Source organism: Henckelia pumila, chromosome 1, assembly GCF_033568475.1.
Source record: "Henckelia pumila isolate YLH828 chromosome 1, ASM3356847v2, whole genome shotgun sequence".
NCBI lineage: Eukaryota > Viridiplantae > Streptophyta > Magnoliopsida > Lamiales > Gesneriaceae > Henckelia > Henckelia pumila.
The window spans coordinates 53,303,346-53,317,558 of NC_133120.1; the positions used below are offsets into that span (position 1 = coordinate 53,303,346).

The 14,213-nt window shown below is 38.5% G+C and overlaps 2 protein-coding genes across 2 annotated transcripts; both read right to left on the reverse strand.

Moving 5' to 3' along the window:
* Positions 1-110: 110 nt before the first annotated feature.
* Positions 111-3,096, reverse strand: LOC140862677 (uncharacterized). Its single transcript, XM_073265713.1, has 2 exons — positions 2,727-3,096; positions 111-157 (listed from the first exon to the last, which is right to left on the reverse strand). The coding sequence occupies exons 1-2, from the start codon at positions 3,094-3,096 to the stop codon at positions 111-113; spliced, it is 417 nt and encodes a 138-aa protein (XP_073121814.1).
* A 6,829-nt stretch (positions 3,097-9,925) lies between these two features.
* Positions 9,926-12,333, reverse strand: LOC140862701 (polycomb group protein FIE1-like). Its single transcript, XM_073265740.1, has 9 exons — positions 12,246-12,333; positions 12,061-12,092; positions 11,652-11,720; positions 11,390-11,482; positions 11,219-11,293; positions 10,568-10,669; positions 10,364-10,419; positions 10,223-10,265; positions 9,926-10,133 (listed from the first exon to the last, which is right to left on the reverse strand). The coding sequence occupies exons 1-9, from the start codon at positions 12,331-12,333 to the stop codon at positions 10,047-10,049; spliced, it is 645 nt and encodes a 214-aa protein (XP_073121841.1). The 3' UTR covers positions 9,926-10,046.
* Between the last annotated feature and the right edge of the window lie 1,880 nt (positions 12,334-14,213).

Below are 14,213 nucleotides of genomic sequence, written 5' to 3' on the forward strand. Positions count from 1 at the left end.
CACATCCTGGCTATTACCAAAAGTAAATAAGTTTAAACTCTTTATTACAATCATTAAATAATGCGGAAACATAGCAGCGACGGTCTTAGGGCCTCGCACCACCGGCAACCTCAACCTCGAGGAGCCTGCCCCTCGGTCTCAACAAACTGCTCCTCACCTGGAAAAAAAACAAGCATAGTGAGTCTAATGACCCAACAAATATAAACAGTGATATAACAAAGGTTTTAAAATACTCCTAGAAATACTAAAACTACAATACATAATATACTTTGAAACTTAAACTGTAAACGTGCGTGAAATAAGGGAAATGAGACAACATGCAAGTATGAACTCACACCAACTCACGCCATGAAACTTATGAACTTTCTTGACTTAACTGAAATGCATGCATAACATAAAACTGAATAAATTGAGACGAGTCAACTGATACTTGAAACTTTAACTTTTGATTTTTCTTTAGAACTTAGATCCTCGAATTGTGACTCAAGTTTCGATCATCATCATGGCTGCAGTGCACTATGCCGGCAAGACGTCGAGATTTCTCCCGACGCGATTTGCCCCTTTACTTTCCTTTTTGGTAGGGGAGCCGAGATGAACCCGACCGCTTACTACATGTCTCTTTTGGTAGGGGAGCTGGGATGTCTTCCAGCCACTTACTACATTCTATGACAAGTGGGCGAGGCATCCCTCAACCCACATTGCCCTATCTAGTCACATTCAACTAACTTTGTTCAAAAATATTTTCTTTCCTTCCATGACTCGACCCAAAATACTTAGCATGCAAGAACTTGTAACGACTTCCTTTGAAAATATTGCTTGGCTCAAAGATGAAACTCACGTACACGAATATGCAACTTAATAAATGGAACTCAAATAAAAAATATGGGTGCAAGGTGGGTGAGTGGCTGCCCCTAGGTGCTATCCCAACCTTAACTCAATTTCTCACATTCAAGGCAACAACCCGAGCAATTACACCAAAGATCTCTTAACTCTATCACCCCTTAACAAAATTTGACTCCGCTCGAACCGACACTCTCCAAACACTACCAACTAACCAATGGACCAAATTGTAACTTCATTTGAAAGCCCAAGCAAAAAAATCAAAAACTAAAATTGGACAGCCCACTTTACTCCTACAAATTATGCACCGACACCCTAACTTCAAAAATCCATAACTTATTGAAATCTTAACCGAAACGAGCCCATTTTATACCGAGGCGACCACAACATCATGAATGACCTAGGACTAGCCCTAACCGTGCCCAGACCTTGGCCAAATCCTCCCCTGCCCCAAAAACCGAACTTCCCTGTCCATTACCATATCCCTCTACACACCTCTACCTTGAGAAAAAAACCACCAAGACTTATTCCCTTACCTCCACTTTCTTCCAAACCACAAACCCACTCAAAACCAACCTAATGACATCTCTTAGGACTTAAATCAACCACCTAGGCAGCCCCTTCACAACACTTCAACTCCACACTTCATAATCAACAAGATTATGCTCCAAAAGTCTCACATTCATGAATAATCAATCAAGACCACAAGCCAAACAATAAAATACCCTTTTATACTTCAAAAACAGCCTAAAAATCATGCAAATTCTAAATTTAAATGGCATGAACTTCTGTATTTTCGAAAATTAACAATTGCAACCAAGACTCTTTATGCTTTCAATCATACATCATCATGCAATCCCTTTAAAGTCTAAAGAAACTCAAATTTTCGAAAATCACACATGAACCCTACTGAAATTCATGAAAAATTCGAACCCTACATACACATAATAACAAGAATTTTGAAAATTAACAAGTCCATAAGCACAAGAACATAAATAACTTGCTTGAGAGCCCAAGGAAAAGTTTAAACTTGCCTTCAACCTTTAATACGCAACAAAAACGAAAAGCAAGAGGGGAGAGGGCTGAAATTTGAACTAAGAGCAAGCTACACCTCCCTTGGAGGTCCTCCGGCAATGGCAGCGGCGATTGAGGGCGGCGGCGGCAGCTAGGGCTTGAAGGAGGGGGAATATCCGATGGATTTTAGAAGAGGGAATGAGAGGGGATCGAATTGTGGGGTGTGGGAGTGGCTAGGGTTCCAATTAGAATGTTTTAAGTGTGTGTTTTTAAAAGTTGTGTGTACATGTGTGTATATGTATAGGTGTATGCAATTAAAAGTAGGTGTGTGTGTGTGCTTTTAAAAGTACAACTCCATAGTACAACTTTGTAGTAAAACGTTTCCTACTACTTACACCAATAAAATTCCTAAGTTTTAAAAACCCCTAATCACAAATATTAAATTGAGTTTTACTAATCCGGGTTTATGTAAATTCTAATTTTTGAAAAAGTCAAAGAATAAGCCCAATATTGCAATACTAAGGAAAATGATTTCTGATACCCGGAAATTTCAAATTTTTGAATTCCCTCCTAAATTTTTCTCTTACCTCCCTACTAAACTTTCAAAATATAAATTCTTGGAATTTACCGCCAAAAATCCACCATCGCCATACGCCGGAACCGAAAGCCACTGTCTCAAAAATTTCAATAATAAAGAACTTAAAATATTTGAGCACTTAAACTTTAAAGAAAAATTAAGCAATTAATTCCAAGCAATTAAAATCATAATTATTAAAAAGAATTTTAGGCACGAAATTTTAAATTATGAAATCTTAGGTGCTACAATTCCTCCCTCCCTAATATGAAATTTCGTCCTCGAAATTAGAACTTACCAAATAGCTCTGGATAGCGAGTCCTAATATCTGCATCTGTCTCCCAAGTGGCCTCTTCATCTGAATGATTCAACCACTTAACCTTGACCATTGGAATAGTCTTGTTGCGGAGTCTCCTCTCCTGCTTTTCCATAATCCGGTCAGGTCTCTCTTCATATGTCATATGAAGCGATATCTGAAGAGGCTCAAGGTTGAGCACATGAGAAGGATTCGAGATATACTTCCTCAACATGGATACGTGGAAGACGTTGTGTACTCCAGCCATATTAGGCGGCAAGGCCACCCTATAGGCTAACTTCCCCACTCTATCAAGAATCTCAAAAGGTCCAACGAACCTCGGAGCCAATTTCCCATTCTTTCCGAACCTCATCACGCCTTTCAAAGGAGCGACCCGGATGAAGACATGATCACCCACTGAGAACTCCAAGTCTCTCCTCCTATGATCGGCATAACTCTTCTGCCTGCTCTGCGTAGTCCTCATCCTATCACGGATCCTGGCTACAACTTCAGCAGTCTGCTGAACAATCTCGGGTCCAAACTCTGACCTCTCACCTATCTCGGTCCATAATACCGGTGATCTACAAGGTCTCCCATAGAGTGCCTCATAAGGCGTCATACCAATGGTGGCCTGATAGCTGTTGTTATATGCAAATTCTACCAATGGTAACCTCGACTCCCAACTATCATGAAAGTCAATAGCGCAAGCTCTCAGAAGATCCTCTAGTATGTGAATCACCATCTCGGACTGTCCATCCGTCTGGGGGTGGAAGGCTGTACTAAACAGAAGCTTCGAACCCAAAGCTGAATGAAGACTCTTCCAAAATGACGAAGTAAACCACGGATCTCAATCAGACACTATGGACACAGAAATACCATGTAGTCTGACTATCTCCCGGATATACAACTCCGCATACTGAGTCATAGTGAAGGTCTTCCTCACAGGTAAGAAGTGCGCCGACTTAGTGAGACGGTCTACAATAACCCAAATAGCATCCGAACCTCTCACTGTCCTCGGCAAGCCAACAACAAAATCCATGGTAATATTCTCCCATTTCCACTCTAGGATAGGGAGTGTCTTAAGCAACCCTGCAGGTCTCTGATGTTCTGGCTTGACCTGCTGGCATGTCAAGCACTCTGACACGAAACGAGCGATATCATGCTTCATGCCTGGCCACCAGTACAACTGTTGAAGGTCCCTATACATCTTTGTACTCCCTGGGTGGATAGAGTACGACTATGTATGTGCCTCTGCCATGATAGTATCTTGCAGAGAATCACCTGCGGGAATCCAGAAATGACCTCTGAACTTCACAATCCCAGCAACTACAGAATACAGACAACTGTCTTTCTCCTCTGCTCTCTGTCTCCACTTACCCAATTGCTCATCAATTGCTTGAGCAACTATGATAAGGTCAAACAACGAAGTCTGCACTGACAAAGCTGACAATCTAGGAGCTCTACCCTTGGCATAGAACTCTAGTCCAAATATCTGAATCTCATCCTGCAAAGGTCTAGACACCGTCTAAGAAGAAATCACTGCTGACTTTCTACTCAATGCATCTGCGACTACATTAGCCTTACCCGGGTGGTAGCTAATATCACAGTCATAGTCTTACACCAGCTCTAACCATCTCCGGTATCTCATATTCAACTCCTTCTGAGTGAAGAAGTATTTGAGTCTTTTATGGTCGGTGAATATTTAACACTTATCTCCGTAGAGATAGTGCCTCCAAATCTTGAGAGCGAACACCACTGCTGCTAACTCCAAATCATGAGTAGGGTAGTTCTTCTCATGGTCCTTCAACTGCCTAGAAGCATAAGAGATAACCCTATCTCACTGCATAAGTACTTCCCCAAGTCTCAACTTTGAAGCATCAGTGTAAACCACAAAATCTCCTTCTCCAGATGGCATAGCTAACACTGGTGCTGTCGTGAGATCTTCCTTCAACACATCAAAGCTCTCTTGACACTCTGGCTTCCAAATAAACTTGGCATTCTTCTTGGTCAATGCGGTCAAGGGCACAACAATCGATGAAAAGCCCTTGATAAACTTCCGATAGTAACCGGCCAAGCCGAGGAAACTACGAATCTCCGATGCGTTTCTTGGAACATACCACTCCTTCATCACTGGGAACAACTCCTGGCTTCAAAGCTAGTCATCATAGGGCTTCCACGGGAATGTATCCCAGGAGTAAGTTTACTCTTTGGTAAGCGGGAAGCTTCATGCTCTTCCTCCGAAAGTACGGAGACGGTAAACTGGGCCTGCTTGAACCTTAGAAGGATCCACTTCCACTCCATCCTTGGAAATAATATGGCCCAAGAATGGTACTCTCTCTAACCAGAATTTGCACCTTTCGAACTTAGCATACAACTTCCTCTCTCGGAGTACTCCTAGGATAGTCCTCAAATGTTGCGAATGTTCTTCTCTATTCTTTGAGTAAATGAGGATGTCGTCAATAAAGACAATGAAAAACTGATCCAAGTACGGCTGGAACACGCGGTTCATAAGATCCATGAAGATCGCGGGCGCATTCGTCATCCCGAACGACATCACAAGGAACTCGTAGTGGCCATAACGAGTCCTAAACGCTGTCTTGAACACATCAGACTCCTTCACCTTCAACTGGTGATATCCCGAACGAAGATCAATCTTCAAAAACACAGAAGCTCCTTGCAACTGATCAAAGAGGTCCTCAATCCTAGGAAGTGGGTACTTGTTCTTTACCGTCACTCCATTCAGCCCTCGGTAATCAATGCACAATCTTAGGCTTCCATCCTTCTTTTTCACAAAGAGGACTAGCGCGCCCCATGGAGAGAAAATAGGGCGTATGAATCCCTTATCAAGCAACTCTTGAATCTGCTCCTTCAGTTCCTTCATTTATGTGGGAGCTAGTCTGTACGGTGCCTTAGAGATTGGCACAGTACCCGGTATCAAGTCGATAGAGAACTTGAATTCTCTATCTGGTGGAATACCTGCAACCTCATTCGGAAACACATACTCAAAATCCCTGACCACGTCCACAGCTGAAATATCTGGACGTGCTGGCAACTCTGTCAGAGATACACTGGCTAAGAATGCCTCACATCCATCATGCACCAACTTCTTAGCTTGCATGAGAGATATAAGCTGAGTCCTCTTCGAACTCCTAGTAGCCTCGACCTAGAATGGTTCCTCTCCCTCTGGTCTGACCAACACTTATCGCTGCTGAAAATCAATCACCACAGCATTCTTTGTCATCCAATCCATCCCGAGTATCAAGTCAAACTCAGGCATGGGCAACACTATCAATTCGGCACTCACCGATTGCCCTTGCAGCAAGAGCTCAAAATTCTTCACCATATTCCTCGTAGAAAATTCTTCCCCTGATGGGATGGTCACTGTGAAACCCCCCAACAACTCTTCATACTCAATACTCCGCTTACGGGTAAATGCCTCCGAAATAAAAGAATGTGTAGCTCCCGAGTCTAACAAAGTTCTAGTGGCTACACCAGCTACTACAATCCTACCTGCATTAACGGTGAATACATCCACGGAAAAGATTGAAGTTAAGTAACACAAGTTCTACTTAGGCTCATACTAAGTCATCAAATCCCAAACAAGATACTACGCATGCTAAAACAGTCAAGTTCTCCTATCATGCATCATGCTACAAAATTATTGACCCCAAACAAGAAAACTTAAAACCACATGCATCAGTAAATCGATCAACTGCACTAACCCAAGAAAACTTAAGATGTTACCTGTGATGAGTGTGGTGTCTGGGTCGGCCTCCTCGGCCTGCATCACGAACACTCGAACCTGCATGGGCCTCCTCATCTCCGGGCAATCCTTGGCCATATGGCCCGACTTCTTGCTTTTGAAACACACTCCTGCATTCAACTCACTTTGTTCAAAAATATTTTCTTTCCTTCCATGACTCGACCCAAAATACTTAGCATGCAAGAACTTGTAACGACTTTCTTTGAAAATATTGTTTGGCTCAAAGATGAAACTCACGCACATGAATATGTAACTTAAGAAATGGAACTCAAATAAAAAATATGGGTGCAAGGTGGGTGAGTGGCTGCCCCTAGGTGCTATCCCAACCTTAACTCAATTTCTCACATTCAAGGCAACAACCCGAGCAATTACACCAAAAATCTCTTAACTCTATCATCCCTTAACCAAATTCGACTCCGCTCGAACCGACACTCTCCAAACACTACCAACTAACCAATGGACCAAATTGTAACTTCATTTGAAAGCCCAAGCAAAAAGATCAAAAACTAAAATTGGACAGCCCACTTTACTCCTACAAATTCTGCACCGACACCTTAACTTCAAAAATCCATAACTTATTGAAATCTTAACCGAAACGAGCCCATTTTATACCAACGCGACCACAACATCATGAACTTGACCTAGGACTAGCCCTAACCCTGCCCAGACCTCGGCCAAATCCTCCCCTGCCCCAAAAACCGAACTTCCCTGTCCATTACCATATCCCTCTACACACCTCTACCTTGAGAAAAAAACCACCAAAACTTATTCCCTTACCTCCACTTTCTTCCAAACCACCAACCCACTCAAAACCAACCTAATGACATCTCTTGGGACTTAAATCAAGCACCTAGGCAGCCCCTTCACCACACTTCAACTCCACACTTCATAATCAATAAGATTATGCTCCAAAAGTCTCACATTCATGAATAATCAATCAAGACCACAAGCCAAACAATAACACATACCCTTGTATACTTCAAAAACAGCCTAAAAATCATGCAAATTCGAAATTTAAATGGCATGAAATTCTGGATTTTCAAAAATTAACAATTGCAACCAAGACTCTTCATGCTTTCAATCATACATCATCATGCAACCCCTTTAAAGTCTAAAGAAACTCAAATTTTCGAAAAGCACACATGAACCCTTCTGAAATTCATGAAAAATTCGAACCCTACATACACATAATAACAAGCATTTCGAAAATTAACAAGTCCATAAGCACAAGAACATAAATAACTTGCTTGAGAGCCCAAGGAAAAGTTTAAACTTGCCTTCAACCTTTAATACCCAACAAAAATGAAAAGCAAGAGGGGAGAGGGCTGAACTTCAAACTAAGAGCAAGATACACCTCCCTTGGTGGTCCTCCGGCGATGGCAGCGGCGGTGGAGGGCGGCGGCGGCAGCTAGGGCTTGAAGGAGGGGGAATAGCCGATGGATTTTAGAAGAGAGAATGAGAGGGGATCGAATTGTGGGGTGTGGGAGTGGCTAGGGTTCCAATTAGAATGTTTTAAGTGTGTGTTTTTAAAAGTTGTGTGTATATGTATAGGTGTATGCAATTAAAAGTAGGTGTGTGTGCGCGCTTTTAAAAGTACAACTCCATAGTACAACTTTGTAGTACAACTTTTTCTACTATTTACACCAATAAAATTCCTAAGTTTTAAAAACCCCTAATCACAAATATTAAATTGAGTTTTACTAATCTGGGTTTATGAAAATTCTAATTTTTGAAAAAGTCAAAAATAAGCCCAATATTGCAATACTAAGGAAAATGATTTCTGATACCCGAAAATTTCTAACTTTTGAATTCCTTCCTAAATTTTCCTCTTACCTCCCTACTAAACTTTCAAAATAGAAAATTTTGGAATTTACCGCCAAAAATACACCATCGCCATACGCCGGAATTGGAAGCCACTATCTCAAAAATTTCAATAATAAAGAACTTAAAATATTTGAGCACTTAAACTTTAAAGAAAAATTAAGCAATTAATTCCAAGAAATTAAAATCATAATTATTAAAAAGAATTTTAGGCATGGAATTTTAAATTATGAAATCTGAGGTGCTACAAGTTTGACTAGTCGTGGACCTAATTTGAAGAGGATTCCATTTTCGAACAAGGAGTGTTCTTGGAGGCTTGATCCAATTTTGAGAAAGGTGTGCTTTTGGAAGCTTGTACGTAATATCTACCATTTCAAGAGCTAAGTTGTTCACAACTTGGTTGGAGTCATAAATCAATCTTTTGAGATTGATAGGTAAATATTCTTAAACACCCTATGGATGTTTAATATTTTTGAATGTTACACATGTGCTCGGTTTTACATAAAATTTTAAACTTTGGTTGCGCTTCCGGGCACAAGAGAACCGATCCAACAAGTGGTATCTAGAGCCTATGTTGCTCTTTATTGTGTAGTATTTGTTGAATATTATGTTGAGTTCAATTTCTAAACGCATGAGAAAATCATTTCCATCAACTTAGGGGCTATTTTGAAAAAAAATTTGGGGGTCATTTTGGGAAGCCCAGCTGCCTGAGGGGCGGTTAGGGCAGCATGCGGGCTGCCGTTTTATTTTTTAAATTTCTTTTTTGGTTGGCCGGAATCCCTCGACGGAGCTCCGGCAATGACTTTGACGACTAAGGTTTCCAAAAGTGTTTTGGGATATCCAAGTGTCAAGGGCCCTAAGTTGTTAAAATTGTAATAGTTGATTTTTTTGAAAAATCAAATTTTATAAAGTATGTATTTTCTCATGAAATAAATAATTAACGTGGGACTTTGATTATTTATAGTAAATGGTGATTTATAAGAAATTTGGTTATAAATAATTTAATTGGAAAGTAAACAAAGGTGTTTGTTTATTTTGTTAATTTAATTTATAATTGTTGTGGTTAGTGATTGGACCATGTTATATAATATTTAATCAATTTATTATTGTGATAATTAATTGATGGTGTATGATATGTGATATTATGCATGAAGGATGATCAAAAGCCCATGCCCAATTTTCTAGTTGTATGCTAGGATACACTACAAGAAAAATGGCCAAAGACAACGCTTTTTCCGCGTTGTTATTGTCCCCGAAAAAGCGTTGTCGTAGCCAGTGTTGTAAAAGACCACGCTAAAAAACAACGCGTAAAAAGCCTTGTCGTTTCTGGGAAAGACAGCGCTTTTTTAAGCGTTGTCGTATCTAAAAACGACAACGCTTTTTCCGCGTTGTCTTTGTCACAAAAAAGCATTGTCGTAGCCAGTATTGTGAAAGGCCGCGGTCAAAGACAACGCTTAAAAAGCGTTGTTGTTTTGAGAAAAAGACAACGCATAAAAAGCATTGTGATATTTGAAAAAGAAAACACTTTTTAAGCGTTGTTTTTTTTAGTAACGACAACGCTTTTTCCACTTTTCTCAAATAAAAAACAAAAAAAAAATTTAATTCACAAATTTTCAATATTATCACTCAATATTCAAAATTTTTGAAAATTAAATCTAATATAAAATATTTCAATATTATAAATCATTCAAATATAACAAAAATCATTCAAATATAACAAATAATCGAATTCTTCATGTTCATCTCGGCCATGTCAAAGTTCCTGTCTTATCACTGCAAATGGTAGTTGCTGATCCCATAGTTTCACAAGCTGAAATCCTACGCACCTGTAGATCAATTTGTATCAGCAATTTCTTGAAGAATACAATATCAACACTGAACAAAGCCTGACAGAGAACCATAATTAATGACATACCAAGGCCTTGTCAGCCATCATTTTCTTCATTGAGTACGCTAGACTGTAGGAAATTAAAGAGAAATTAAGCTCATGAATAACAAGGTTGGAGATGGAAAAATGGTAGGTGGCTGATAACAGACAACTTAATGACACACTTACGTCAAGGTTACTGCCAATGGAAGCCCTCCAAGAACCACAACAACAACAATCGTGACCTATACCAAACAACAGTCAGTGGACAGAAATGGTACCAAATGAACTATTTATTCATAAATTAAAACTCACATCAGCAGTTATGATGTGTATAAATCTGTAAATATTAGAGTCTATTGGGAATGTATGAAGTACAGGTGAAGAAGGTACCTGCAACAATCTGCTAGTAATGAAAGCTGTGTTGAAGCAAGCATAGAAGAGACACCCTCCAATTAGTTTTTCATAGAAAATTATTCGAACATCTCCTCTAATCTGCTCGAATCTCAAAATGAATCAGTTTTTGTGGTGTTCAAGTGCCAAAACAGTCGACCATTTTAAAAAATATCAGGAAATCTTACTTGTACTGGTTTCTCATAATCATAACCAAGACAACTCTTTTGGTAAATTATGGACCTTTCGGTACCGAAAATCATTTTCAGAATATGTGTCAAAAAAATAATAATAATAATAAAGTAGAATATGAACTAACTTAGCGTGGAAGGTAGAGACTCAACAACAAAGAGATTCAAGAAGTTAGAATGTTGATTCGGATCAGTGGGAAATATAACTCACTCCAGCTACCTGACATTCAAGGGAAAAAAGGAGAAAAGAGGTGAAAAGAAAAACTATGTAAGGGCTCAATAGCTTGATCCTTGCACGAAATGTATCAAAAATATGATAAAATATAAAATAAATTAAAATGAAATGAAATTCCTCTATTTTTAAATTTAAGGGCTCAATAGCTTGATCCTTGCACAAAGACATTTTGAAATTTTAGCAAAACTTTCTCTACATCTTGGCAGAAATTTTAATTACTCTTACCTTCAATGACCAGATTTTAACATTGTTATCCTTTCCACAGCTTGCAATACGATACATGTTCGAAGGGTGGAGGTCCTACAATATTCATAACAAATGAAAGGATAGATGCTCAGAGTAAGTTCTACGTGAAGGCCCTACACGAGGGAAGACAAAAGGTCGGATAGAACATACCACACTGAGAACTTCATTACGATGTCTCCCAGCACCAGAAAATATCAAAATACATATTCCAGTATGGATGTTCCATATCCGAACTGATTCATCCTGGCCCATGTTTTATCTTTAATCAACTTTCATGCAAGATATTGTATGATAATCTTAACTTCTTTCAATAGAACAGGAGACAGATTAATTATCATAAACATATACAATATTTTTTTCTGGAAGCCACGAACTAGCATATACAAGAACAAGTTTTTAGTAGTACACTTACTTTGCTTGCTGATGGTTTCAGTGGCTGGGTCCTAATTTCATTTATTGAATCCCCGTGACCAACAAAACTCTGCAACAAATATAAGTAGAAAAAAACTAAAGCATTACATTCCTTTACATGCCTAATCGATCTTTACACAGAGAAAAAGGAAAAGAAATTTAATATTCTTATACTACTTGGATGGGGAGGTATAAACAACCTTTGTTTTCAAGTAAATTTAGATTCCAAATAGTGTCACCGTAAAATATGTTTTGAGATCAGAAAAGGTTATTAATTACTTTATTTCAAAAAATACACCTCATGTTAACTGGTTCGCATTCATTCGCATGACACTAGTACACGAACATGTAAAATCGAAACTGTGGCATCACATTAACATAACCAATATTTCTTAATGTTTCTCAACTACCTTTTTACTAAATCTAAGATTAATGTATCCACCTGAAAACCAGAAATGGATCTAACTTTTATTTATTTTACCTATTATTATCCTGTTTCCAACTATATAGTCTATGCTCTATAGAAAGCAATCAACAAGTATGGATGACAAACAATTAACTACATAAGAAAATAGTACCTTTTATATCTTCTCACTTCCAGTATCAATAACACAGATAATTCCATTAAGTCCTCCAGCCACCAAAAATGGAGTTCCATCAATATTACACGCCCAGCTTGCCATATAAAAATATTCATCTTTCACAATACATGGGATACCAAATTCTTTTTCAGAATATGTATTTTTCAAAATAAATTCAGCACATACATTGAATTTGCTGACTCGTAATTCCATTGGAAATAAAATCTCTTACATCGTCATCGATTTAGGACTGAAGTACAGCTATTACACCACCATCCAGACATTAATGTTCATCCATCTCAGGAAAATCATTTTCAACTCAGTCTAAGACATTCTGAACACCTTTCGAAACCATGTTCATCCCCATGGCATCACCTGTGATGTTACGCCCCGTTTTTATCTTAATTGATGTTATTTGAGATAATCAGTGATTTTAGAATTTGAGATCGGACCTTTTCTTGATCAGGGACTATTTTGCAATTTTCGGAATTTTCAAGGACTAAAATGCAAATAGGGGATTTGTTATATTATCTACTTTGAATTAGTCTCTTTTAATCATTCCTTCATCTTCCCCAAACCGAGTTCTATCCATGGAAGGCGCCCAAAGCTTTTCCAAGCTTTTGTGATTTCAATTCTAGCTCAATCCGTCCGATAGAATTGAATTCTGAGTTGATATCTGCGATCACAACAACAAGTGCTCCGTTTGGAAGTAAGTTTATCTTAATTCTGAGAAGTTTGAATTTATTGATGTTGTCAGAATTTGTTTATATTCGGAGAGGATGACTATGAGTTAGCAGTGATCGTATATCTAAGACGGTTCGAAGATCTAACGACAATCGGAATTGTTATGATTTTTCTTGTCATTTTCGAAAATGATGTTTTTGAGATGTGTTGATTTTGTGTTGGGTTTGATGTTTGAGGATTGGAATGAGTTGTTGAGTTGTTGTTTTGCTGTCTGCAATTCCGGTTTGATCAGTTTATAGCCGTTATGCCGTCAGTTTGAAGTTTGAACGTCGTTTTGATATTTTGAGTTTTGGATATCGTTCGAGTTTGATTGAGTTTAGATGTCGATTTTGATCACTATAACTTGTTCTGATAGATTGATTGGGAGTCCTTGAAGTTGCTAGAGTTGCATCTTTTGGCAAGTTTGGAAGAGTTGAGCCGATTGAAGTTTGGAACGTCAAAGAAGAGATATAAGATGACTTTGGAATGGAATAGGACGATTAACTCGAGTCGGGATTGATTCGAGTGTCCTAGAAGAAATCACATATTGCATGATTTGATTGCTTATTGATTATATGATTGAATTTATATTGAGTGCATGAGATTACATATGCATTCATATTGAGCCTTGATTTATTCAATTTGAATTAGACGATCTAGGGATTGTAGTTGAGTAGCTTGGTAGGCGATTTACTACCTTGTCGAGTAGCTCACTATAATGCTCTTGAGTCTAGGGGATTAAAGCATGTCATGTCCACCTCGAGAGGAGAGTCGGTGTGATTGTGGATGTCTTTAACCTCGGGATCCCAAACCAAAGAAAGAAAGAAAGAATAGAAGAATTTCATTTGATTATCTGAGTTTTATAATCCAGAAGTTTAAAGACATGCATATCATTTTAAATTCAGTACTTGATTGGATTAATTGATTATATGAGGAACGAGTTCATACATGTCTTGATATGTTTATTTGATTACATGTCAGTCTCTTTTACTGGGAATATCAATTCTCACCGGATTATCCGGCTGTTGTCTTTGTTTGTATGTGTACTTGGCAACAGATGGGGCAGGACCGAGTCAGAGACAACATGGCTAGGTGATTGAGAGAATAGAGTGAGGCTTGGATATTAAGAGTCATTATGTATTTGAACTCCTTTTTGTATTGAATAAGTCCGAACTAGATGGACCTTATTATGCATGCTTTATTTTGTGAGGTTTGTATAACTCAATAAATTTATGTTTTATCTTGTTGAATGGGATTTT

Excerpts from the sequence above, each read along its gene's own strand:
- LOC140862677 (XM_073265713.1), bottom strand. The coding sequence starts at position 3,096 with ATGAGGTTCGGAAAGAATGGGAAATTGGCTCCGAGGTTCGTTGGACCT. Across the intron at positions 158-2,726 it reads TCGCTATCCAGAGCTATTTG|GTGAGGAGCAGTTTGTTGAG; the intron begins GTAAGTTCTAAT and ends TTTTTTTTCCAG.
- LOC140862701 (XM_073265740.1), bottom strand. The coding sequence starts at position 12,333 with ATGGCAAGCTGGGCGTGTAATATTGATGGAACTCCATTTTTGGTGGCT. Across the intron at positions 11,483-11,651 it reads TGAAACCATCAGCAAGCAAA|GATGAATCAGTTCGGATATG; the intron begins GTAAGTGTACTA and ends AACATGGGCCAG. Across the intron at positions 10,420-10,567 it reads TTACTAGCAGATTGTTGCAG|GTCACGATTGTTGTTGTTGT; the intron begins GTACCTTCTTCA and ends TGTTTGGTATAG.